This window comes from Natrix helvetica (genome assembly GCF_964273705.1).
Source record: "Natrix helvetica genome assembly, chromosome: 11".
Lineage (NCBI taxonomy): Eukaryota > Metazoa > Chordata > Lepidosauria > Squamata > Natricidae > Natrix > Natrix helvetica.
The window spans coordinates 11130281-11157165 of NC_138562.1; the positions used below are offsets into that span (position 1 = coordinate 11130281).

General features: G+C 42.3%; 1 protein-coding gene across 1 annotated transcript in view; it reads right to left on the minus strand.

Annotated features, from left to right (window-relative positions):
• Nucleotides 1–3280: 3280 nt before the first annotated feature.
• The window catches only part of POF1B (POF1B actin binding protein), a 53277-nt gene continuing 29672 nt past the window's right edge, over nt 3281–26885 (minus strand). Inside the window, exons 4-15 of the mRNA XM_081964125.1 lie at nt 26498–26677; nt 22434–22546; nt 21004–21031; nt 20406–20480; nt 18226–18318; nt 17018–17131; nt 15847–15999; nt 14328–14438; nt 13145–13273; nt 11447–11523; nt 9566–9683; nt 3281–8669 (exon numbers count right to left, since the gene is read on the minus strand). Of these exons, the coding sequence (XP_081820251.1) occupies nt 8649–8669; nt 9566–9683; nt 11447–11523; nt 13145–13273; nt 14328–14438; nt 15847–15999; nt 17018–17131; nt 18226–18318; nt 20406–20480; nt 21004–21031; nt 22434–22546; nt 26498–26677 (1212 nt within the window). The 3' untranslated portion in view covers nt 3281–8648. The remainder of the gene's footprint in view (nt 8670–9565; nt 9684–11446; nt 11524–13144; nt 13274–14327; nt 14439–15846; nt 16000–17017; nt 17132–18225; nt 18319–20405; nt 20481–21003; nt 21032–22433; nt 22547–26497; nt 26678–26885) is intronic.

The following is a 26885-nucleotide window of genomic DNA, read 5'->3' on the forward strand; positions in this document are numbered from 1 at the left end:
TTTAAAAAAAATAAAGAAAGAAAATTGTGCTGGGACATAGTATTCGAGAAATGGGTCAGATTTTAAGATCTTGTATTCCTTTTGTTTTTCATTTTAAAGCAATCATAACATTTCATACGTAAACCTTTTAGTTTTCCTCCCTTTCGTCGTCGAATGAGCAATTTCCAAAGTTTTCTTTCAGAGCTGCTAACCTATTTTTTACTACAGAATATCGTGTTGAAAAATACAGCATTATGTTTTCCGAGATCAAATGTTTGGTGCTAGGGACCGAGAACATGTATGTACATAATTTCCCTTTTTACCTGAAACTACAGCTGAATGTTTAATACGGCACATGTATTACGATGACAAGTAACTTTTGACCAATGTTATTTTTTAAAAAAAGAAGTTAACACCCCCCCTCCCCCCCCCCATAGATGCAGTTATGGAGCACTGTTTTTTCTTTTCTTGTGACTTCACAACCGTCCTTAAGAGACAGTATCAAGGTAGAAAGACACCAGCTGTTGGAAAATCCTAGAGAATCTTTCAAAAGCAGTGTTTCTAGTGAGTCAGCATCCATGGCCCTGACTTGCTATTAATCTTTTTTTTTTAAAAAAAAATCAGTATAGAAACGAAAATTGCACCTTTTAAAAGAATTCATACGAAGCATATACCATACTATAAAACTTGCATTCTCAATCTGTATGGAAGTTATGTATGCAGTATTTAACCCAAACAGTAAGCTGCCACTTGGGGGCACAAACGGATTTTCAGTTTACATTGTATACATTTGAAATAACCATCCCTTTAAACAATGCTTTGTGTTAGCATGCTGCAAAAATGCCGCTTAATATAACAAGCTGGTCTAGGGCTATTTAATAATTTAAAAAAAAAAAACCTTCATAAATGTTATACATGCGTGTCCTTTTTTTAAAAAAAACGTTTTAAGTTGCTTCATGTTTGCACACAGCTGTTCACATGATAAAATTGTAACTTTTAATTCATTCATGCTACTATATTGTGGTTTTGTGTTTCAGATAATGTTCATTCTTTGTTTTTGCACCAGATGAGAATCAGTTCCTTGAGAAATAATTTTTTTATATATATATATATTTCCAACCTTCGGAAAGTTAACTTTGGGAAACCATAGGAAACTACTTGTGTTTTATGTGGCTGTATAAATGATGTACACGCTGTAAAATAAGATTGTCACTGTTATGTGGGATTATTATTTTAAAATGTGTTACTCATTGTAATGAGCATACAATAAAATGCATCTCTTGCACTCCAAACTCAAGAACCTTTATATTCCTTTCTGCTGCCAATCAAGTGACACACACTCCTAATTTATGTACTTACATTTCTTGCTTACTCTGATTATTAAGACACAAAAGTACAAGAAAAACCTGTCTTCAGGTTCCTTCCCAATGTAAAAAGTTCCCTTTAGTTTCCGTATCATAAAACAATTATTTCTTACACCTGCAGCAATTAGAAAAGTTGCAATAGTGATATTTATTTTAAAATGGCTTAAAAAAAACCCACTACAATGGTCTAGTACCATGATGCCGAACCTACGATGTGTGTTAGAAGTGGCACGCAGAGCCATTTCTCCGGGCATGCAAACCTTTACCCGTTGCTCTTCTGGGTTCCAGCACACCAGCCAGCTGGTCTTCACACACGCGTGTGCCAGAAAACAGAAGAGCAGACACGCGGTGCACCTGCCACCTGTTGTTCTAGTTTTTGGCACATGGGCATGCGAAGACCAGCTGGCTGGTGCACATACATGCGCCGGAAACTTGAACATCTTCCCAGCGCGCACATGCACACTGGGAAGCTGCTCATCCAGTTTCCGGCATGCACAGGTGCTCCCATTTTGGCACTCTGCCGAAAAGATTCGTCTAGTAGAAAAATTCAGTATGTTTCTATACAGATAATCCTTGACTTAGCGCGATTGAGCCCAAAATTTATGTTGCTAAGCGAAACATTGAGTTTTGCCCCATTTTACGACTTTTCTTAACCACTGTTAAGTGAATCATTGCAATAGTTAACACAGATGTTAACCGAATCTGGCTTCCCTATTGACTTGGGCTTGGCAGAAGGTTGCAAAAGATCACATCACCCCCACCCCCACCCCCAGGACATTGCAACCGTCATAACTCTGAATCAGTTGCCCAACATCTGAATTTTGATCACGCAACCATGGGGATGTTGCAAGAGTTATGTGAAAAGTGGTCATGTCACTTTTTTGGGTGCCGTTGTCACTTTGAATGGTCGCTAACTGTAACCTGAGGACTACCTAACAATAATAAAGATCGTTTTCTGAAATTTCTCTTAGGATTTCCCTGGTAAGATAAGTACATCTCTTGGTTGCATCTTAACAAGTTTGATCACGTGAGATAGTAGCATTGGGGGTTTTTTGTGCTGTGGAATACAGATCCCCAAATATTCTAATCACAAGGCCTATCTGGCAGATGATGTACAAAATTGAGGAACCCATTGATTTTGTCACAAAACTTAAAAGGACATTTGATTTAAGCCCATTTGGCAGTTCACGTTTAAATTGTCACTTAAGCATGATAGACAAACCTTAAAATGTGCTTTGGGATTTGTAAAATGTATGGTTTTTCCAGCACTCTTCATGGTCTTGAAATTCCTGAATGGCTTGATTTCCCCTCCCATGTTTAATTATGCACACACAAGCAACACCCCACACCCACACACTGAGGAAAGAGACCATCTTGAAAGTAAATGTGGTTTATTAAATGGTTGTTAGTTCATAGGATGCATTAGCAATTGTGCAGCATGTCATACATTTGCCCCAAACATTAACACTTAAAACTCTTGTGATTTGTGTAGCTCAGCTACGAAAATGTGGACTGCGGACTTTCAGATGACTGCTAGATAGTGGCAGAAAAAGGGGCTATCAAAATTTGTAAGTGCCAGGTTGTGTAGTTTTAATCAAAATATTTTAACGTCTAAAACTTTAAAAGTGGGCGAGAAATTGACATCACACGTTTGCTAAAATTACTTGCACATCATGCAATTGTTTTAAATGTCAAAGGAGGCTCTTTGGGTTTGTACTTTTTATGTTTTTTTAAAGAAAGTCTATTCTACTAGTTTATATTCTTTTAAAAATTTACAAGGGCACCGATTCTAGAAGGACACACGTTGTGTGCTTAAGATGAACAGTTAAATGTCCAGTTTCATTTACGTAGCGACAGCCTGCAGAAACACGAGATCTAAACCGTCAAACTTAGAAATGTATTATTTTTTTTAAATTTAACCAAGAGAGTCGGTCGTATTCTTGAATATTATCACAGATTTATTCAAGGTTGTCCATGTCAATTCCAAAAAAATGCCTTCAACCCAGAAGAAAAGACGACACACATTACCACAGCCACAAAACAGAACTTTACAAGAAAACCCACCGGCGTTTGATAAATTGCAAAACAGCTCTTAAAATTTAAAACATTTTAAACCCCAACATTTTCCTTCTGTGAGATATTGAGCAAATGGTTTGAGATGATGACGACAATATCGAAATACGCTTAATTCCGTTTTCATCCGTTTCCAAATCCAACTTGTCCTTTTGTGCGTACGGCTAATCTTGACTTACAATTCATTTAATAACCCTTCAAAGTTACAATGACATTGAAAAAAGTGACTTTATGACCCCTTTTTTCACACTTGCAGTATCCTCATGGTCAGGTGATCAAAATTCAGACGTTAGGCAACTCATACTTATGACGGTGGCAGTGCCCCGGGGTCACCTGATTCCACTTTTGACCTTCTGACAAGGAAAGCCAAAATCACTTCACCACCATGTTACTAAGTGGACAACTATTGTGATTGACTTCTCAACTGTGGCAAGAAATGGGTCAAGACTCACTTAACAACTGTCTTGCTTAGTGACGTAAATTTGGGGCTCAGTTGTCGTAAGTCGAGGATTACCTGTTTGGTTGACTGTTCAACTTGCTGTAATACTATAGATCAGGGGTGAGCAAACTGCGGCTCTGGAGCCACATGTGGCTCTTTTATCCCTCTGCTGCGGCCCGTCGCTCAAAACAAGTGTCACAACCGCCAATGTGTGATACCTGTCGGCACACAATTTATTGAGCTTTTCAACCCCCGGTAGGCCAACCATGGATAAATCCAAGAAAAGAAAAGTTTCAGAAGAAAACAACATTTAATACAACTACCTATGCTAGTTCTGTGGCCGCTCAGGAGATAGTCAGGCACGGGAAGGATTTTGTGGTTCCTGGTGTTTGTTTGTTTTTTCTGTGGGAAATGGGTCCAAATGGTTCTTTTCAGTGTTTAAGGTTGCCAATCCCTGCTATAGATCAAGGAAGCCAGAGAGAAATGTAAGCCTCAACACTTTTACTCTGGCAAGTCAGAAAACATGATAAATTCCAAGAAATTTCGCATATGTTACCATTGTGAGCTGATGCTTAAATAGATTTAGCTGCCTAAGAATAAAAGGTCCATAAGGGAACTGATCTGAGTTGTTTTATTTATTACATTTATATGCCCCCCCCCCTTGTTATCCAGAGTGACTATGGTCACTCAAAAGCTCTGACCTGTGCATCTAAAAGCCATTATCGGTAAAGACATTCAATAATTGTTTAGAATTGTGAATAACTGAAGCGCATTCTCCATATTTTCAATTCCTTTGAAATCACAACATTAACAGAGGCCCAGAGTCTCTTCAAAGCTCTCTCTAAAAACACAACTTCTAAGTAGTTAGCTTGACCCGACTTGAAATCTGAATCTCAATCGGAATTCCTTCTAGGGAAGTTGGCCCAGAGCTGGGGCCTTCAAACAGTTGGGCTGAAGTTTTAGATTATCTGTGTTTATTATGACTTAAGTTTATTATTATTTTGTATTTCAGATGACGTGTGTGTGTTTTTAAAGAACGTTGGTGAACAAAAGGCAAATGTTTTTCGGGGCAAAAGATGGATGATGAAATAAACCTCTTGTCAAAATAGGAAATGAAGTGACATCAAAAGCTGACTCATGCGTCTAAAAGCCGTCATTGATAAAGACATTCAATAATTGTTTAGAAAAAGCTTTTACTCCTGGGAAATCTTTTGTCTTGAGAGATTATAGTATAAAGAACACAGCCTCAGAGCTATTTACCGGTTCTCTTGTCTAAAAGTCAAACATATATGTATGTGTGTGTATGTGTGTGTGTGTGTGTGTGTATGAATGATGTACGTACATACATACATACATACATACATACATACATACATACATACATATAGTGTTTGTGTATGTTCCAGCATAACTCTGGAACGCTACGAGCAATTTCAACCAAATTTGGTACACAGATGACTTCGTCTCTGGAAACAAATATTGTGGAGGTAAGACACCCCTAAAGCCCCTCAGGCTGTGTGTTCTGTTAAGATGCAGCCTGTTGTGCCTTAAAATGGCTTCTACTGTACAGCACAGTAGAGTTGCCATGGTAATGGCTTCACAGTACTCCACAAGGGGGCTCTCTTTGATAAGGGGAAAAAAATCCAACATTAGAAATAACGTTTGGTCTGGACATTTCCCCCCCCTATAAATAAATACTCAGGCAACACCGAGTTATCGGCTAGTAGCTTATAAAAGCCAGGAGTTTCTTTATTTCCATAGTTAGGGTTTAACCCGGCTTCATAGATCTCTGCAACAAAAATGGAGGTAAAGAATATTTTTCATATTTTCCCCCTGCCATATACTATTCTACAGAGATTCTGCATTCTGGGCCTGGTAGCCACACGCCCGTCAATCTGGAAGCAAAGTTCAACATTGACGTCAATATTAGTTGCACCATCAACGTGGCATCACAACATAGGACGCTCCCTTGCGTTGACAGTAACTGCAAGCTCTTCGGCCTCAAATCCTAAGGCCAATTTTGAGACAGGCTCTTACACATCTTTCTATACCCCCTACGTTATTTTCATTTGTAAAGTTAGTTGACTCTGAAGGGGGCCTTTGGTGCTCTCTCAGCTTGGTTGTTTTCATGTCTGTTGTTTTCAGACATTTCATTACCAAACCAGGTAACATCTTCAGGGCTAGAAGCGAGTGGGCTTTGCTCTCTGCTTATGTACAAGACGTAATTACAGACCCTCACTCCCTTCTAGCATTGATGATAATACCTAGTTTGGTAATGAAACATCTGCAACAAAACAACCAAGTTCAGAGAACAACAAGGAGCCCTCCTGTCATCCCTGACTACAAATAAATCTCCTTTATTGGTTAGTTGACTCTATAAGCCACCAAGAATAAGCAAGTGTGTGTTGTGGCCTGCCAGTGGCCAGCGGAGCTGGCAGTAGATTCGGACAGTGAGGAGGTTGGAGAGGAACATGGGCCAGTCCTGAATTCTGGGAAGCTCTGATGAGGGTTCTGTGTCAGAGGCAGAGAGGGGGCCAGAGCTGTATGCCAGTTATTAGCTGCCTTCACAGTCAGACATCAGTGAGGCAGATGGACAGCTGGAGCCTGTTCCTAGTGTGCGCATGAGCAGGGATGCCAGGCGAAGGGAACAGCTAAAGAACAGAGGTCAGCTTGGGAGTAAGGCCACAGGTGGACGATGAATGGTCCCTCCCAGAGGAAATAAGAGGAGCAAAAGGGGAGTGGAGTTTGCAGGAGACAATTAGTTCACTTAATTGATTCGTGACTCTCCCGAGACTCCTTGCCAAGTTCTGCAAATATCGGCCTGGCATCTCTCCAAGCCAGAGAAGGTCTGTGACTGTAAATCCTCCCTTGAAAAACTTTGCAGGCTCTGAATGAGCAGAATTCACAGCAAATTAATAAAAGGTTTTTTTGTCAGGACAAGGAGTTTGCTTCGTGCTCTTGGGAAGCCTCGGTCAGAACAGCCTGCTGCATCTACGCACAGCAGAATCTAAGACGTATCTCCTGCAAATGTGTCGTCTGCTCTACTCTCATTCTTGCCTTCCTAAGTTGGCAGGTGCATCTTCCCCAGCACTAGATGGAAGGCAGTGCAGTCCAACTTCAACCCACCTTGCTTGCGATGGTGTGAATTCATCCTATCCATCTCAACCCTCAAACTAACCACCATTTCCAAATCTCAAAAGCCAGTTTTCAACTTCATGCTGAAATGGTCCATGAGCATTGTCTAATATTCTCTGAACAACATAACAATTTTTAAACCAACAGCAATATCAAAATTCCTTTCTTGTCCATTGTCCTTCCAGTTCTTCCTCTTTCTCCGCATCTTAAGGTTTTAGCTTCATGCAACAAACCAAAGCACAGAACAAAAATTTACACACACACACCCTTCGGTCCAAACTTGTCTCTTCAAGATTTGACCCAATTGCACCAAAAAGTAACTACAGCAATATCAAAAACCAACCCTACACCCAAATTCTACCGATTAGGTATTTTAACTAAAGGTACCAACTCCATTTGGTCTCCAAGAGGACAGAAAACTACTCAGAAAATACATATTAAAGAAAAGTATACTTGTTCAAATAACTCTTGATTGCTTTCGTTCATAGGCTGTGTTGGAAGCAATCTTAGCATTCCTAGATAATCCAAAGGTACTTTTTTCAGGAGGCAACTGGACTTCCTTGATTTTTTCTTTCAAAGATGTTTCGGTTCTCATCCAAGATGCTTCTACAGCTCTGGCAGGATAGTGTGGAATGGAAAGATTTATATTCCTTGCAGGCAGCTGGTTCTTTGCAATCTTTTCCAGGGTCGTTTATCTGTGACCTCAGGGTCAGCTGAGTGGTGCAAATGGTTCCTGTTCTCTGCATTTTTTCCTCTGGAAATCCATCCCTACTCCCACACCATTCCAGTGGTATTTACCCCAAACTGTGCAGCTAAAAGTCTGTCTTGCTTAGCGGTAGAAATTTCGTTCTGTAGACTTTTAGGTATACAATTTGAGACGAACAGCCTTGCAACGGTGGGGCAGTAGGAATGGATTTACAGAGGAAAAATGGAATTTGCAGATCACAGGAACCATTTGCACCACCATGAGGACACAGATCAACCCCCAAGCGACCTCAGTGACCCTCTAAAAAGATGCAAGAATATAAATCTTTCCATTCCTTACTATCCTGTCAGAGCTGAAAAAGCTTCTTGGATGAGAAGCGAAACGTCTTCCAAAAAAAACAACAACAACCCAAGGAAGTCCAATTGTCTCCTGAAAAAAGCACCTTTGGGACAACCATGACCTGGATGGCTGAGAATCTCTACAGATTCCTAAATAATATTGGTAATGGACTGATCGTTTCCAATAAAGAAAAAAACCCATTTATTCATCTCTGCAAACTGAAGCATCAGGCAGGCATCGGATAGAGTTTCTCAGATCTTTGGCGTTAAGAAGGGAGAAGACAGAAGCTTGGCTAGCATAAACGTGATTTTTGAATTTCCCCAGCCCACATCCCTTCCTGACTCCTCCTATACATCCATACATTGGTTCAGTTGACCAATTACGTTTGAAAGCAATAACCCACTGCTGAGAATAACTTGTTCAAAGGCTGCCTTTGGTAGCGTGTGCTTTCACCCTGGCAGATCCAGAATTATCTCAGGCTTTTAAGCATTACATGAAGGCGGAGGGCAAGCAAAACAATAACGCAACAATATTCATTTTAATGCAGATCCTTCTGATCAGCCGCAGCTTGTCCAGCAGATCTGCTCATTCTTGGAAGAAGCTGGTGGGTCTTTTAATCAGAACTAAATGGATCCTGTTGGAGGAGGAAAATAGGGCATGTTATTCATTTCCATCTCTTCGCTAGGATATCTGTCAATTACTGATGGATTACTATTTATTCCCAATTTGTGGGTGTTTTTGTGCAGCTCTAATCTAAGGAGTTGGCCTTCAAGGCCAAATAGCAATGACTAAAAATGTTAAGGTTTCCTAACCTGTAATAATGCTTTTCCGTCATTGCCTTAGGCTAGGGCTGGCGAAGCTTTTTCCCCTCAGGTGCCAAAAGCACGAGCGCACGTCCACCTCCATAACTTAATGCCCCCCTGAGCCGTGCCCTCTGCATGATCTTGGGATCAGGGGAAGCCTCCTGAAGCCTCCGGAGGGCGGAAAACGGCCCAACGCGCAAACCGGAAGTTCAGGAATGGACTTCCACTGCTAAGCAAATGGTTGATAAGTGATCTTGAATCTGGTGCCCGATTCAAGACCCTTTTTTTTTTTTTGCCACGATTGCCGAGTGAATCACTGAAGTCATTAAATGAATCGTGTGGTCATTAAGTGAATCCATCTTTTCCCCCCATTGACTCTCTTGTCGGACATCAGCTGGGATGGTGGCAAATGGCGGCCACATGACCCCGGGATGCTGCAACCATTGTAAAAAAATGCCAGTGGCCAAGCGCCTGAATTTTTATCATGCGATCCTTGGGGATGCAGCAATAGTCGTATCTGTGAGGACCAGTCCTAAATGCCTTTTTTCGGTACCGTTGTAACTCCGAATGATTTCTAAATAAACAGTCGTAAGTCGAAGGCTACCTGTAGTCTGAATTTGTTTACTCTCCTCCCACGTCCTCCCCTCTTTTCAAATCCTAAGGCTCAGATCCTGAAGCTCCTGCGCCTCTAACGGGATGTGGGAGACCTTCTACCAGGGAAAGTTACCTTATGCCAGGTTTCTCCTGTTTTTTCAATCACGATTGTCTGAGTTTCCCCAGCAGAGGATGATGTATTTTTGTAGTCATCGGACAGGAGGCCGAGGATGGGATAATGATTCCTGTATCTGGGGGAGAAAAGGGGTGAGAAGCAAAACGTCAACTATGATTAACAGAGTTGGAAGGGACCTTGTAGATCATCTAGTCCAACCGCCCACCCAAGCAGAAGACCCTATATCACTTCTGACAGATGGCAGTCCAGTCTCTTCTTGAAAGCCTCCAGTGATGAAGCTCCCACAACTTCCGAAGGCAACTTCTGTTCCATGGGTTGATTGTTCTCACTGTCAGAAAATGTCTCCTTATTTCTAGGTTGAATCTCTCCTTGATCAGTTTCCATTTATTATTCTTTGTCTGGCCTTCGGGTGCCTTGGAAAATAGCTTGACCTCTTCGTCTCTGTGGCAGCCCCTCAAATATTGGAAGATGCTTCTCATGTCTTCCCTGGTCCTTCTCTTCACTAGACTAGCCATGCCCAGTTCCTGCAACTGTTTAGCCTCCAGTCTCCTAATCACCCTGGTTGCTCTTCTCTGCACTCTTTCTAGAGTCTCAAGTAGATCTTAGATGGCATAGTAAGAGCAAAACTAAGACGATCAAAGGCCTGGAGACTAACACATATGAAGAACAGCTGCAGGATTTGGGTTTGGCTGGTGTAGAGAAAAGAAGGACTAGGAAGGGCAGTCTTCCAGTATTTGGGGGGCAGCCACAAAGAAGAGGGAGGTCAACTTATTCTCCAAAGCACCAGAAGGTAAGACAAGAAAGAATGGTTGGAAACAAACCAAAGAGAGAAGCAACCTGAAATTAAGGAGAAACTTCCTAACAGTGAGGACAATTAGCCAGTGGAACAGCTTGCCTCCAGAAATCATGGGTGCTCCATCCCTGGAGATTTTAGGAAGAGACTGGACAGTCACTTGTCTGAAATAGGATAAGCTCTCCTGCTTGAGCAGGAGGCTGGAGTAGAAGACCCCCAAGTTCTGATCTATTTCTATTATTTCTACTTCTATCATGTCTATTCCTATTTCTATTATGTCTATTTCTATTACGTCTATTTCTATTTCTATTATGTCTATTTCTATTTCTATTATTTCTATTTCTATTCCTATTGTTCAAAGCAGAACTATAATCTGTCTGTTGCAACAATTGCCACAACTAGATTGAAAGCCAGCCAGGGTTAGCGGTTTGGGTGTCAGGCTAGAAATTGGGAGACTGTGAGTTCTAGTCCCACTTTAGACACAAAGCCTGGGTAAGTTTCAGCCAGTCATTCTCTGTCAGCCCTAGGAAGCAGGCAATGGTAAATCAGTTCTAAAATCTTGCCAAGAAAACTACAGCGACTACTCAAAGGTTGAGTTACACACACACATACACACCAAGAGTTTGTAGAAGGATTCTAGGCCACCCTATTTTTTTAAAAAATCCAACTATTCCAGTTGAGCTATGTCTGATGAAATATACTTTCATTTATCTACTTTTAGAAATGGAAGACTACATACGGCATAAACATTCTTGTACCTCGTTTCTATTTTTTTTCTTTTGATTTTTTTTAATGTCAATCTTAGCTAAATTAAGCCCTGCCAGAGAGGAATTACTGTGGGTTTTTTAAATTACATTTTTTTAAAAAAGGACATTCTTGCATATTTTATTCTCAGTAAGTGTATTTGTTTCAATAAGTTTTAGTTTTTGCTGTTTTGCTATGGCCTCATTGTCGGTTTGTATTTGTTTTTAGGTCTGCTGGCTTTGGGGGCTTTTTTGCTGATGGGGGCAGAAAGATTGGTACCCAAGCAATAAACATTTTTTTTTTCACAAACAAAAACAACCCGTTGCTCGCAATAGCATTACTTTTTTGTGATAATGGTCTTTGTGATCCCTTGGGATGGGTTGACGGCTAATTTTTCTTGCCTCAATCTGAAGATTTCCTAAAAGAATTGGGGAAAAAAAAAACATTTCAGGCAAAAAGTACATCATCCCGTATAGACTATTTGTCAGTGCGTAAGAAATGATGAGCTGGGATAGTCAGCCAATGGGTGACTAAGAAGCAGGATCTATTGTGAGCCGTGGGAGACGGCTCGAGGCCAGGGCGTAGCTTAGTTTGAGTGATCTGTATATATACCGTATTTTTCGGAGTATAAGACGCACCAAGGTTTTGAAGAGGCAAATTAAAAAAAAATGTTTTTGCACTCTGCAGACCTCCCTAAAACGGTCCATTTTTCACGAAAACGGGCCCGGTTTTTTTTTTAAAGGTATGAATAGTCTTCAGGAGGCTAGTAGAGTGCCGCCGGGTGGGGTGGGGGGGCAAAAACAAGCAAAAAACAGCCCGTTTTCCGCTCATTTCTGTCCTCCCCAGCCCCCAGGAGCACTCTGAAAGCCTCCTACAGGCTCTGCATGGCCATTTTGGTGAAGGGGGCGGGGTTTCGGGAGGCAAAAAAATGCTGTAGTCAGTGTATAAGACGCACACAGATTTTCACCCTCTTTTTTGAAGGAACAAGGTGCGTCTTATACTCCGAAAAATACAGTGTATATATAAGAGTTACTTTGTCCTTGCAATTATAGCTTCTGTGATTTTTTTTATTCTGTCTCCTGAGTTCTGGTTCTGACGTCTGCTGCATGGGTATAGTATACATGCATCATGATTTATATTATTGTATATAAAGAAGTTTCTTCTCTAAATGAATCCTGTTGAATTATTTACTTGTGTGCTGGGGTGGGATTCAAAAATTTCAGCAACGGGTTCTCTGCCTGGTTGCTGGGTGGGCGTGGCCATGGTGGGCGTGGCCTAGTCGGTCTCCTGCACCATGGCGGGGGAGGGGACACAGTTTTTGCCTTTCCCAGGCTCCGGAGGCTTTCCTCGAACCTCTGGGAGGGCAAAAACTGCTTCCCCGCGGGTCTGGGGGGCCTCCGGAGGCCAGGAACAGGCCAGTTTCTGGCCTTGTAGAACTTTCGGGAGACCCGTTTTCCCCCCTCCCCAAGCCTCCGTGTGGGCCCTGAACTTATCTCGCATCCAAAACGGGCCGCGTGGAGACTCCTGGGAGGAGAAGGGTGGGGTGGGCGGGGCCAGCCAGGGGTGGGATCTGGAGATTCCGCGAACCAGCCATAATGTTAGCTAAGGCTTTTCCCGAACCCGGGTGAACCTGTAGCAGCCCACCTCTGGATGGATAGCGGTAAACTGTAACACTATTCAACATTTCATACTTTGCGGTTCCTTTGAGAGCATTCAGAACCTTCCTAATACTTAGGTTTTCTGAAAATAGGTCCCTAAGGAAAAGAGACGTAAAGGGTGACTACGATGAAATTCTACTCATGGGCACCATCCCAGGAGAAAACAGAGATTGAGAGTCAAGTTCTTGGTGTTTCCCAATCTTGTTTTCCTTGTAGACAAGCTAGGTGACACCATCAGTGCAGGGGTGAGTGAAGTTTTGCTGGCTTTTATATGCAGTTGCTTGCTTTGTTAGTCTCAGTTGGGGGTGTGGTTTCTTCCTTAAGGGTTCCTTAGGGATCGAGCCAAGAATCCGCTCCAACCCTCCGTGTAGTGCTCCTTACCTCCTCCTGTTGTTTGATGCAAGCCTCCCTCTCTTCCAGCTTGAGGATCAGGTCTTGGAGTCTGATCTGAAGGTCAGTGTCGCTCCCTTGCTTCCTTGAGAAATCCTTCTGGAATTCGGACAACGAGCACTACAGAAAAAACAAAGCTTGTATCAATAAGTGATAATACCAACAACTGCTCTGCAGTATCTAAATATAACAGAAGAACAGAGTTGGAAGGGACCTTGGAGGTCCTTCTAGTCCAAAGCCCAGCTCAAGAAGGACACCCTATATCAAGGGTGTCCAAACTTGGGAACTTTAAGACTTGTGGTCAGCATGGCTGGCTGGGGAATTCTGGGAGTTGAAGTCCACAAATCCACAAGTCCACGTCTTAAAGTTCCCAAGTTTGGACACCCTTGCCCTATACCAATTCAGAAAAATGGTTGTCCAATCTCTTCTTAAAAACTTCCAGTGTTGGAGCATTCACAACTTCTGGAGGCAAGTTGTTCCACTGATTGATTGTTCTCACTGTCAGGAAATTTCTCCTTAGTTCCAGGTTGCTTCTCTCCTTGATTAGTTTCCACCCGTTGCTTCTTGTCCTGCCATCAGGTGCTTTGGAGAATAGATTGGCCCCCTCTTCTTCGTGACAGCCCCTGAGATATTGGAACACTGCTCACCCCCATGCCTTTGAGTGAAGTTGGGTCCCTGATGGATGTCACTGGGCAGTTTTCCTGGTAACAGCGTAGGATCTGTTTGCCCCTACCTTCTTCTGGAATGCATTGCAATGCCCTAGGCCAGGGGTCAGCAACCCGTGGCTCTGGAGCCACATGTGGCTCTTTCATCCCTCTGCTGCGGCCCCCTGTCACCGGTCACCTCCACAATTGATAGGGCTTTCGGTTAGGACAGGCAGAGAAACAAGGACGCCGCACTAGGATGAGACTCTATGGTGGAGAAACCGGACTTCCGACCGGCTTCAGAATTGAACCGGGGGGCTTCCAATTAGGACCTTTATGGCTCTTTGAGTGTTTAAGGTTGCCAACCCCTGCCCTAGCCTAGTCTACACTTCTGGGATGTCCATGTGGCTCAACAACCTCAACTCAGCTAGGTTCCAGGCCAGACAAGGAGAGGCTCCAGCTCTACCAAACAGGAATGGCTGAAAAGGGAATCAAACCATAAGGCGTCTTTGATAAGGAAGCCAACTTACCCGCAGACTGCGGATCTCTCGGTCTTTATCCTCTCTGAGTTGATTGATCATCTCTACGTAGCGGCTGGAAAGTTCATCAGTGGTGGTTTGGCCCAGAGGATTGGTGGAAGCCTGAGCAAAGGAAAAATATTTTAGTTTCTGCAATTAAAAAACCCGCTAATGATTCTTTAAAGCAACCTCAATATGATGAGAGATTTATTCTATGGATCTATCTATCTATCTCTCTTTCTTTCTTTCCTTCCTTCCTTCCTTCCATCCCATCTTTCTTTTTTTCTTTCTTTCTTTTACTTTTTTCTTTCTCCTTCCCTTCCCTCTTTCTTTTCTTTCTTTCTTTCTTCCTTTCCTTCCTTTTTCTTTCTTTCATTTATATTCCTTTCCTTTTCCTTTCACTTTCTCTCCCCTTTCCCTTTCTTTCTTTATGATTATTTTTTATTTTTCCTTTCCTTCTTTTTTTCCTCTCTCTCTCTCTCTCTCTCTCTCTCTTTCCTTCCCATTCCTTCTCTTCCCTGCCTCAGTCCAGTTTACGTTAACTAACCATCCTTGTTCAAAATCTTTGCTTATATATATATCATCAATTTAAGTGCATTTAATTTGAATTGTGATTCAATCAATTTGGATCCCCACTGTGTATGTGTGTATATATATATATATATATGTATGTATGTATGTATGTATGTATGTATGTATGTATGTATGTATGTATATATACATACATACATACATATATATATATACAGACACAGTGGGGATCCAAATTGATTGAATCACAATTCAAATTAAATGCACTTAAATTGATGATCCGGTATTTTCTATTCCCAACTTGCTTTTTTCACAGCACAACCTCCGATGTACAACATAAACAACAAACGAATGACTGTCATATCTAATTTCCCATAACAATGCTGCTTCTGGATCCAAGCAAGACTTGGGAAGAAAAGAAAGCAGCTCTCAAGGAGACCATTTGGCACAGAGGATGGTGTCCACTCACCGTCCTGTCCGTCTCCATCTTTTTTTAATGGAGATGCAGCAGGGTGGAATTCAGCTGGTTCGGACGGGTTCAGGCAAAACGGATGCTAATTTTGCATCTGGTTCGCCGAACCGGTAGTTGGAAGGACTGGCTGGCCCCGCCCGCCCACCCCACCAAGCCCCTCCCAGGAATCTCCACGCAGCCTGTTCATCATGCCAGGTAAGTGCAGGGCCTGCGCAGACACTCTGGCAATGCAAAAAACAGGCCTCCTGGAAACAGGCTTATTTCTGGCCGGCAGAGGGCCTCCAGAGCCCAGGGGAAGCCTTTTTCGCCCTCCCAGAGGTTCGAGGAAAGCCTCCGTAGCCTGGGGAGGGTGGAAAATGGACCTCCTCCGCCATGGTGCAGAAGGCCAAGCAGGCCATGCCCCCATGGCCACACCCACTCAGCAACCGGGCAGAGAACCGGTTGCTAAAAAAATTTCAGTCCCACCCCTGGGGACAGTCCTCAACCCCAAGCATCAACTGACCAAAGGAAAGAGGAGAGTCGCCTTACCTGGAGTCTCAGGTTCTGGATTTCCTGCTCCAAGGCTCGCTTGCTGTATTCCAGGTCTTTCAGCCGGAATTCCCGCTCGCTGTCGTTGTGACGGAGGGAGAGCAGCTGTTCTTCCAGGGAACGGCACTTCAGAGTGTACTCGCGGAGGGCTTGCTACAAAAACCCACCCCAACCAAAAACAAACAGTCTTAGGTGACTTTGCCAGCTGGGAGAACCTATCGTATTTTTCAGAGTATAAGACGCACCAAGATTATTATTTTGAAGAGGCAAATTTTTTAAAAAAAGTTTTTGACCTCCCCAAATGGTCCGTTTTTCACAAAAACAGGCCCGGTTTTTTTTCAAAAAAAAAAGGGTATGCATAGCCTTTAGGAGGCTTGTAAAGTGCTCCTGGAGGGCTCGGGGGAGGAGGAATTAAGCAAAAATTTCGCTTTCTGCCCTCCCAGCCCCCAGAAGCACTCTGAAAGCCTCCTAAAAGCTATGCACGGCCATTTTGGTGAAAGGAATGGGGGGGGGTCAGGAGGCAAAAACTGCTGTATTCAGTGTATAAGACACACCCAGATTTTCAGCCTCTTTTTTGAGGGAAAAGGGTGCATCTTATACTCCCCAAAATACGGTAATTCCTTAAAGTTTAGCTTAATGTATTTGCATTTGTATATCTGTATTTTCCAGGGGTGGGCTTCAAAAATTTCAGCAATGGGTTCTCTACCGATGGCTGGTTGGGAGTTTTACTCTTTTAATGAAGCGAAAACCGTGGGAACTTTCAGAGTTGGTTTTCACTGGCTGTGCCGCTATGATGCATCCAATCAACATGTTCTTTGAGGAATCTACCTGCCTCGGAGTTCTGCTTTCAATGGGTGCGTTAATTGGAACGCTGACAACACGATGGTTACATCTGCACATCATCGTAGTATTCTACATTACAAGATGTATTTTCCTCCCCTTGTAACAGGAATAAGAAACATTTATCTAGCTTAAGCTAATCTGCTGGTTCTCTGCTCCGGCCTCTTCTATTTTCAGGGATTTGCTCTTCTCCCCCAAGGTTCTTGACCTTTCAGAAGAACATTTTGGCGTTAGATCAACTGATAGGGTCAATACAAAAAACGACCGATGGACAAGACAACCGCTTAAATCAGGAGCTAACATTGGGTACCCACAAAGTTTGCCCACTCACCTGCTGCTGACGATTATTCTCACGCACAGATGCCAACAGCATCTCATATTCTTTTACTTGAGCTTCTTTGAAAGACAGATCTTTCTCAAGCAGCATCTTATTCATTTCCTGTTTCTGTAAAAGTCCAAAGTCAAGCTGTTAAAAATATTCTATTTGTTATTTACAAATTGATCTGTCTGTTTGCCTCACAGTTTACAATTTTTTTAAAAAAATATTCTATATGCTACATCTTTCCCTCCTTCCTTCCTTTCTTCCTTCCTTCCTTCTTTCCTTCCTTCCTTCCTTTTTCCTCCATTCTACTCTTCCTTCCTTCCTTCCTTCCTTCCTTTTTTCTTTCTTTCTTTCTTTCTTTCTTTCTTTCTTTCTTTCTTTCTTTCTTTCTTTCTTCTTTCTTTCTTTCTTTCTTTCTTTCTTTCTTTCTTTCTTTCTTTCTTTCTTTCTTCCTTCCTTCCTTTCTCTTTCTTTCTTCCTTCCTTCACATTTGTGATCCAGAAAAAAGTAATGCTCGGATCTCCAAAGTCTGATTTTACGGCTGAACCATAACATCAGTCATAACATGGGCCCTTTTTCTTTTGCGACACACTGACACTGCCTTTGTACCTCTGAAGAGGAGCAGAATTTCATGGATTTTCAAAAGCAAGTGGTCGAAAAACAAGCATGGGGGAAAGGAACACAGAGGAAGTGAACAAAGAGATCAATCAAAGTTTCCAATGCAACTACAAACAATGCGAAATATCTCTAATTAAAAATGTCCCAAGTTCATAACCACTCATAACTACTAAGTCACCTATTATCCACGCTTTGGTCTCAAAAGATTCTTCCAATTGTCCCAAGGGAAAAGTGACTGCAAAGATTGCCTTACAATCTTTGAGAAATAGTGACTGACACAGCTTTTGATTTCCACCATCCAAGAAAGGATCAGATATTTCTACCCTGAATTTGTAGGCATGTCATTCAAAACCAAGGCGACTCTCTCAAAAACAGGCACTGACGAGAGGAGGATCTTGAAAATCTGAAATTGCTTTATGAATCCTGGCTCTAGATCACAAGTGCCAGCTGGGTGCAGCTTTCCCTCTCCTGGCCTCTCCCAGATGTGTTTGAAATGCAAATGCCAACCAGCAGGTCCCAACACATCTGGAAGACACCAGTTCAGGGAAGGCTGAAGTTCAAACGCACTTCGACACATTCCAAGCAAGAGGACTACGCACCGCTAAGTCATCCTGAAGGTGGACAAGCTCCTCTCGAAGATTGCTGAAGGTGGCAAGGACCAGCCGCATGGACTTATCAGCTGTGGTTCTCATCTAGGAAAGGTGGACAGCAAAACAGATTGCTTAGGATGCTTTCAGAGGAGGAAGGTTTCAATACAAAAATCAAATATAGTTTCAAGCACGCAACTAGCTGGGGGCTTGCAAGACAATTCAAATCCTCAGTCACTCCAATGTCCTGTTGGTGAGAATTGGCTAGGTGAGCATCTGGGAGAAACAGCATTCATCAGTTTCCCATCATATGATTATCCTTAATAGTGTCCATTTTACCACAAGGAATAAGATAGATACAGATTAACGGAGTTGGAAGAGATCTTGTAGGTCATCTAGTCCAACCTCCCACCCCCCATCCAAGCAGGAGACCCTACACCATTTCTGACAGATGACAAATCTCTTCTTGAAAGCCTCCAGTGATGAAGCTCCCACAACTTCCGAAGGCAACTTCTGTTCCATGGGTTGATTGTTCTCACTGTCCGAAAATTTCTCCTGATTTCCAGGTTGAATCTCTCCTTGATCAGTTTCCATCCATTATTCCTTGTCTGGCCTTCAGGGGCTTTGGAAAATAGCTTGACCCCCTCCTCTCTGTGGCAGCCCCTCAAATATTGGAAGACTGCTCTCATGTCTCCCCTGGTCCTTCTCTTCCCTAGACTAGCCATGCCCAGTTCCTGCAACCGTTCATCGTATGTTTTAGCCTCCAGTCCCTTAATCATCTTGATTGTTCTTCTCTGCACTCTTTCCAGAGTCTCAACATCTTTTTTATAGTGTGGTGACCAAAACTGGATGCAGATAGGTCTCCAAAACTGGAGATGAGATAGGTCACCTTTGAGCTCAGAACATATTTAGACCAACTTTGGATCTGACATGTCCCAAAGGTTCTTCTTGAGCTTTTTGGATGAGAAGAGAAACGTCTTCAAAGTCCAGTTTCCTCTTGAAAAAGCATCTTTGGGACAGCTATGACTGGATGACTGAGAATCTCCATAGACATTTGGATCTGATACTACTGTTCCAATAGTTTGGGCCAAGTAGTGAGACATAGTTATTTGTTCCGACCGTTTGAGATTTTCATTGATCTTGAAATTTTTGTGGCTTTTAATGCCTCTTATCGTGAATATGGCTCTTTCTTATTGCATATTTTCTAATTATATCGTACAAGGGATGGTGAAGCGGTACTTTCCCAAGAAGAACAGAGCATCTTCTAGGAAGAAAGATGAGACAAGAGGTAGCACAGCCGAGAACTGGATCGGAGGCAGAGAAAGGCAGTAAAAACAGCAATTCTCTAGACCAGTGTTTCTCAAACTTGGCGACTTTAAGTCCTGTGGACTTCAACTCCCAGAATTCCCCAGCCAGCTATGCTGGCTGGGGGATTCTGGGAGTTGAAGTCCACAGGACTTAAAGTCGCCAAGTTTGAGAAACACTGCTCTAGACCCTCCCAGGGAATATCCAACTGCTGTGACAGTAGTAAAGGTTTACTCTGGCAAGATTCTGTCTGTTGTATGTAAGCAAATAAAGAACTGAACTCTGGCTGGATTTTTCTATGTCATTCTTGGGCTGACATATAGTTGTTTATTCATCAACATGGTATCTAGCATTAGAAAGGCTGAGCACCAAAGAATGGAGGCCTTTGAACTGTGGTGCTGGAGAAGACTCCTGCGAGTTCCTTGGACTGCAAGGCAATCCAACCGATCAGTCTTAGAGGAGATCAACCCTGACTGCTCTTTAGAAGGCCAGATCCTGAAGAGGAAACTCAAATACTTTGGCCACCTAATGAGAAGGAAGGACCCACTGGAGAAGAGCCTAATGCTGGGAAAGATTGAGGGCAAAAGAAGAAGGGGAATGACAGAAAATGAGGTGGCTGGATGGAGTCACTGAAACAGTAGGCATGAGGTTAAATGGACTCCGGGGATGGTAGGAGACAGGAAGGCCTGGAGGAAGGTTGTCCATGGGGTCGTGATGGGTTGGACATGACTTTGCAACTAACAACAACAATCCATCATAGGAAGGACAGTAATTAAATATGCAAAATGCATCAATACTGTGTGTTATTGTGTAGCAGTCTGGACCAAAAAGGGCTTCACCACATGAAATTAAACACAATTTCCACAAATTTCTCCATAACCCCATACCTCCAGAAGGTAACGGATCTGCTGTTTTGTCGACTCCGAAAGCCCCTTAGGGATCAAGCTCTCAATATCCTCTACCTATTGAAAAGAAAACAAGAAATAAAATGCCTATTATCCAGGAGTGTCATTACAGGTTGATCGAATATTAGGTTCAACCTCCCTTATGTATACCCTCTAATATATCCACTGCAAAAGGACCTTTGCAACAGGCAGGAATGGGTCTTTTCAAATAATAAAAGCAGCTTTTTTTTCTTCCCTGCTTCCTTCTCCTATTGGTATCTTATGATTACATTGCTTTGTTGTTTGTATGTACACTGAGAGCTTATGCACCAGAGACAAATTCCTTGTGCGTCCAATCACACCTGGCCAATAGAGTAGAGTAAAGTAGTCTCCTCTCCTCTCCTCTCCTCTAGCCTACTCAAGCAAAAAGATAATCTCTACCATATGTAAAGACCAGCGTGATTTCCATTCAGGCAGGTTAAGACCAGCCTTTTATTCTCATTTTGGGGATTTTAACCAGGCTTAAAGGCAGTGTGTTGTTGTTTGCTTATTAATGCACAAAGCCCAGATATTTCTATAAATTCTATAAACTGGCACTTACATCATTCAGAGATTCCAGATCGCACCTTCTGTAAGAGAAATACAAGGAAACATTAGCATTGTCCTTTCTCTATCCACTGAGTACATTACAATTATCACCGCCATTGCCATGGTAAGTCTTTCATTCTGATTTAATTGAGGAAACTATCTCCTAAGTTACCTTTAATAAAATGATGATTGCTTCTGGAATATAACACGTAACTATTTAGACACAATGCAACCATCCACAAATGAAGCTTGAAGTTTTCAAGAAGAGACCAAACTGCCATTTGTCAGAAATGGTGTAGGGTCTCCTGCTTGGGCAGGGGGGTTGGAATAGATGACCTACAAGGTCCCTTCCAACTCTGTTCATCTTTTTAAAATGTGTTAAAATACGCACGTTCCTGTAATGCGGTCCAACTGGTGGCATTCGGGATTGGAACCACGATGGCTCTTCCTTTTTATGGCTAAGCAAACTGCACAAACCCAGGCAACTGCGATTTGTCGAGAAAACTATGACCAAATGATGGCTTAGCACATCGCGGGGAATCAGTATATAGCAATTATAGATGGGTGGTCCTTGTTTAATGACGCTTTTTCAGAGACCATTCCAGCTTGTAATGGTGCTAAACAGGTGGTATTTGCAACTAGTCCCTGAAGTTCCAGCTGGACATGTGATTGCATTCAGAGTGCTTAGCAGTAGTAATGCAGTGGTTAGAATGCAGTATAGCAGGGTGACTCTGCCCATTGCCAGCAGTTCGATTCTCACTGGCTCAAGGTTGACTCAGCCTTCCATCCTTCCAAGGTCAATAAAATGAGGACCTAGATTGTTGGGGGCAATATGTTGACTCTGTAAACACTTAGAGAGGGCTGTAAAACACTGTAAATCTGTATATAAGTCTAGGTGCTATTGCTCCCTCCCTTCCTTCCCTGTGGTTAGAGTGCAGCGTTGCAGGCTAATTCTGCCCACTGCCAGCAGTTCGATCCTGACCGGCTCAAGGTTGACTCAGCCTTCCATCCTTCCGAGGTCAGTAAAATGAGGACCCAGATTATTGGGGGAAATATGCTGACTCTGTAAACCGCTTAGAGAGGGCTGTAAAGGACTGTGAAGCAGCATATAAGTCTAAGGGCTACAGCTATTGCTATTAACTGAGGACCATCTGTAACTAAAAACTAAGAATGTTGCCACAACGCTCACACATAATACGAGGACTGGGATTATCTGTCTACTCACAGAAACGAACAAGGATGTTTAAGGTAGAGGGATTTAAGAGGTTGTTTTTTTTTGAATGGGGTTCAGGGAACCTTAATCAACCCCCGTTTCTCAGCATGGCTGCAAACCAACAGAACCGTAGAGCCTGCTGTTCAGGCAAGCAGCTCCGCTTCCTTTCCAAGAAGGGCTGCCAAAAACATTCCCCAAATTCCAAGCTAGGATGTGGCCGGACCTCTTACCTTCCACCCAGCTTCTCAACATGCTGGAGCAAACAGCTGTACAGGTCGTTGCTCTTGCGGTGCAGTTCGGCTAGGAGCTCCCCGAAGTATCGGCAGTCCAGCTGGTCATTCACCTGTCAGGAGGTCATTAAAAGGACATCGTTAGAGCGACCCATTACCTGAGCATAAAGCAACGTTGGACCCTCGGCATGCAAATTGCTTCTCGTTCTTGATTGCGTACACTGCACTGACCTACATTTTACTCTCGATCTCCCCTTGGGGTGCCTATCAAATATTTCTCACTTCAATGCCCTTGCTTTCTACACGAGGCAGGGGATTTCTTCTCGCCGCCAACAACCCACGATGGAACTTGGCTTGCAGGATCCAATCTGGGTCAGTCACCGGGACCAGAGGTTTAGTCTTCCGGGATTTTTGGAAATCTCCTGCCCATCTCGTGGAACTTCTCTCTCGCCAGAATGTGTCAAGAGAGAGACGAGTTCCGGCACGAGTCCGAAAGCTCGTAAGGATAAACCTTTGGTCCCAGTGACCGACCCGGATTGGATCCTGCAACATGACGCTGCTGGGACACGTATATCTGCCTTCCTTTATAACTTGGTTTGCCTGCTTTGGAGTCAATGTGCGGTACAAAGGCGGTCAGTGGGATTGATAACCCATGATTATGAGCCGTGGTGGAGCAATGGTTAGAGTGCAGTACTGCAGGCTACTTCTGCTGACTGCCGGCTGCCTGCAATTTGGCAGTTTGAATCTCACCAGCTCAAGGTTGACTCATCCTTCCGAGGTGGGTAAAATGAGGACCCAGATTGTTGGGGGGCAATAGGCTGACTCTGTAAACTGCTTAGAGAGGGCTGTAAAGCACTGTAAAGCGGTATATAAGTCTAAGTGCTATTGCTATTTCTTCCTTCCTCCCCCTCTCCCCCCCTCCCTTCCTTTCTTCCTTCCTTGACAGTAGTTAAAATGCAGGCTAACTCTGCCCACAACCAGGAGTTCAATCCTCAGCGGCTCAAGGTTGACTCATCCTTCCATCCTTCCAAGGTGGGTAAAATGAGGACCGAGATTGTTTGAGGGCAATTGGCTAACTCTGCAAACCATTTGGAGAGGGGTGTAAAACACTGTAAAGTGGTATATAAGTCTAAGGGCGATTGCTATTGCTATTACAAATAAAGAAAAATTATTTCTAGCTCAGGGTTGACATGAGAGGTCCTTGATGCTCTCTGAGCTTGCTTATTTTCCTGCAGACATTTCATTACCCAACTAGGTAACATCATCAGTGCTGACAGCAGTGATGATGCAGAGCACTGATAAGGTTACCCAGTTTGGGTGATGAAACATCTGCAAGGAAACAAGCAAGCTCAGAGAGCTCCAACAACCCCTCCAACAACCCCTCAATTTCTCAATAAAGCGGTTTAAACTTCAGGAAAAACAACAAAACAAAAAAGTATAAAAAGAAAATGCAAATACTTAAAAAACTTAGGGGGGGGGAGAAAGGTTTGTCTGGTATGTTCGCAGCATAATATAGCACAATTATATATTATAGCATATACAGCATCATACTGTACCCATTTATCTGTACCTACTTCCTTTGTTCATGTTTATGTTCATACTGTTACCTTCTTTGCCCAACAAACAAACAAACAAATAAATAATATACAGTTAAAACCTTGCTGCAGTTAAACAACACAAAGCAATTGATATTATTTCTTCTTTCTACTTTTCTCTTAGATCTGTTCTTCACTCTTTTAAAAAAGAAGGGGGGCTTGGCGGGGAAACCCTCAATTTTTTCGTTGGTTTTCCCACGATACGTCTTCAACCTAGCACACAGCAGATGTGGCTGCTGTTGGCCTAATTAGAATTCAAACTTCTCCTTTTTCCCAAGCACTCCACCTAAATTCATTTCGTTTCGCAACTTGTGGCTAACCTGCGTTTATGCATTGTCTTGCGGAGGCTTCTGCAAAATTGCCTGCCTCTTGCTAAAGGCGAACAGCGGCACACTTTCCTGATTTCACTCCCTGATAATTTCAGTGCAGAAACTGGAGAGCAATAGCATCCTTTCCCGCTAGGCTGGGTGTTGGCCACTTTTTGCAGCTTGAGCAAAATGGTTCCGAAAATTAAGATTTGATCTGAGTGTGCTGCAACCTGACAGCCGCTTGATCTGCAAAGATCTTCGTGCAGCTAAGAGGACTCTTCCACGCATGAGACTATTCAGCGGAGTCCTTTTGGAGTAGAAAACATCCGCTTGAAAGAGCGTTTCTTCAAATGAGGTACAGGAAGGGAAGGTGGGAAAAAGAAGAATTGAAAATAAAACGCAGATAGAAGATTTCACTGGGATTTACAAGTCACAAAGAAAAAACAGATAAAGGAGATCTCCCAAAAAAAGAAACCACAAAATAGTAAGGAAAGGAGGAGAACAGGGAAAACCCTGGGAAAAGTTACTAGAATAATAAAAGTAAATACTCTGAAGAAAAGATACAATAATCACAAAAATAAGAAAAAAAAAGTTAGGGGAAAGGGGGAGAAGAAGGAAAAGAATTAAAACTGGAATTTTGAGAGCCCAAGAGAAAATGGCTAAAAGAGGAAGAAAGTTTCCCTTACATCAGTAGACTAAAGAGAATAGTTGTAAGGTTGTTATTGTGATATAACTAATTAAGAAATTTAAAAAAATGAGAGTATATTGTTAATAGTAGAAAAAATTTGATAGAAATCCTCTCCATGTTTAAATTGATTTAGAGGATGTATGCTGTTTATAGCAAAATATACCAACGGGGAAAATAAGAAATGAAAATCTGGTGTCACTTTGATGGGGCAATTGAAGATATTGTTTATGTATTAAGAAAAAAATAACTATAAAGATGAAAAATAATGGAAGAGAATAATTTGGCTGAAAGTGAAAGGGAAAATATGATGTAAAAGGGACTATGTAAATGAGAGGGTGTAAAAGAAAACACCAAGACAACTTTTTGTTCCTATAATATGTAAAATTTGTATTACAAAATTAAAAACCTTGAATGGAAAAAAAAGTTTCTCTTTTTTCCAATCAAATTTTTATTTTTTATATTCTTTATAGATATCACTGCGTGAATGGTGTCTGGGAATCGTACATTTCAGTGCACATAAGCATAATCTTATTACTCCTAAATATTAATTTCATTTCCATTATTTCATATTATTTATACATGCCTTTTGTTATCACTCTTCATTTCTAAACCTTCTTTCTGTCCTTTTGTATATTTTAACATATTAATATATAATTACTCTTCTTCCCCTCTATTTTCTATCCCTATTTTAACTTTTTTCCCTCTTCCTCGCTATAATATTCAAAGATGTGTTTTTCACCTATTTTGTTATTAATATTTTCTGAATTAAATCAGAATTTCATCCTTCATTCTTCCATTAAAACAGTGTTTCTCAACCTTTAAGACGGTGGAGCTCAACTCCCAGAATGCCCCAGCCAGCAAAACCAAGAAAAAATGTCCCCCCCCCCCAAATCCCCCTTCTTTTTTAAAAGAGTGAAGAACAGATCAAAAAGAAAAGTAGAAAGAAGAAATAATATAAAATTCTTTGTGCTGTTTAACTGGAGCAGTAAGGTTTTTAGCTGTATATTATGCTGTGAACACACTAGACAAGCCTTTTCCCCCCAAAGCACCTGAGTTTTTAAAATATTTGCATTTTATTTTTATTTTTTTTCGTGAAGTGTAAACTACTTTATTGAAAGCATCATAAGCCATTAAACAGAGCTTGAGGGATCCTTGGTACTCTCTGAGCTTGCTTGTTTTCTTCCAGATGTTTCATTACCAAAACTGGATGACCTCATCAGTGCTCTCTCTGTATCATCACTCCTGTCAGCATTGATGATGTTACCTAGTTGGGTAAGGAAACGTCTGCAGGAAAACAAGCAACCTCACAGAGCACCAAGGATCCCTCAAACTCTGTTTAATGGCTTATGGTGCTCAGCATGTCAACCCTGAGCTACAAATATTCTCCTTTATTAGTGATCACGGTTTTAAATTTGTCTTAAAGTAGCCACATCTTAAAGTGGCCAAGGTTGAGAAACACGTATGGATGCTTACAGATTCACATGTCTGTATGATCACTTTGTTAAAGCTGCTCTTTCCGACATCGTGGACACGGATGGGAGTAGAATCACAGGCATTGGTGGTGTGTTGGTGAACCACTTGGACTCGTTCCACTGGCTGGCTGACTTGGCATTGGTCAGGCTGGGTGTGCTGCAGGTATTGGTACTGCTTCTCCTAAAAAAAAAAAGAGAGAGAGATTCTCTTGAAAGCTCACATCTCTTGCGCAAATCCTTCGTGTTAGGAAACTGAACCGTTAAATGCAGATGTGGGAGATGGGCGTTAAAAAGAAGGGAAGCTGGAAGACACCCCCCCCTTTTCCAGGGGTGTCGTGATCGAGGTAGAAACAGGTGGGGTTTCAGAGAAACATGGTCACCTTGACCTC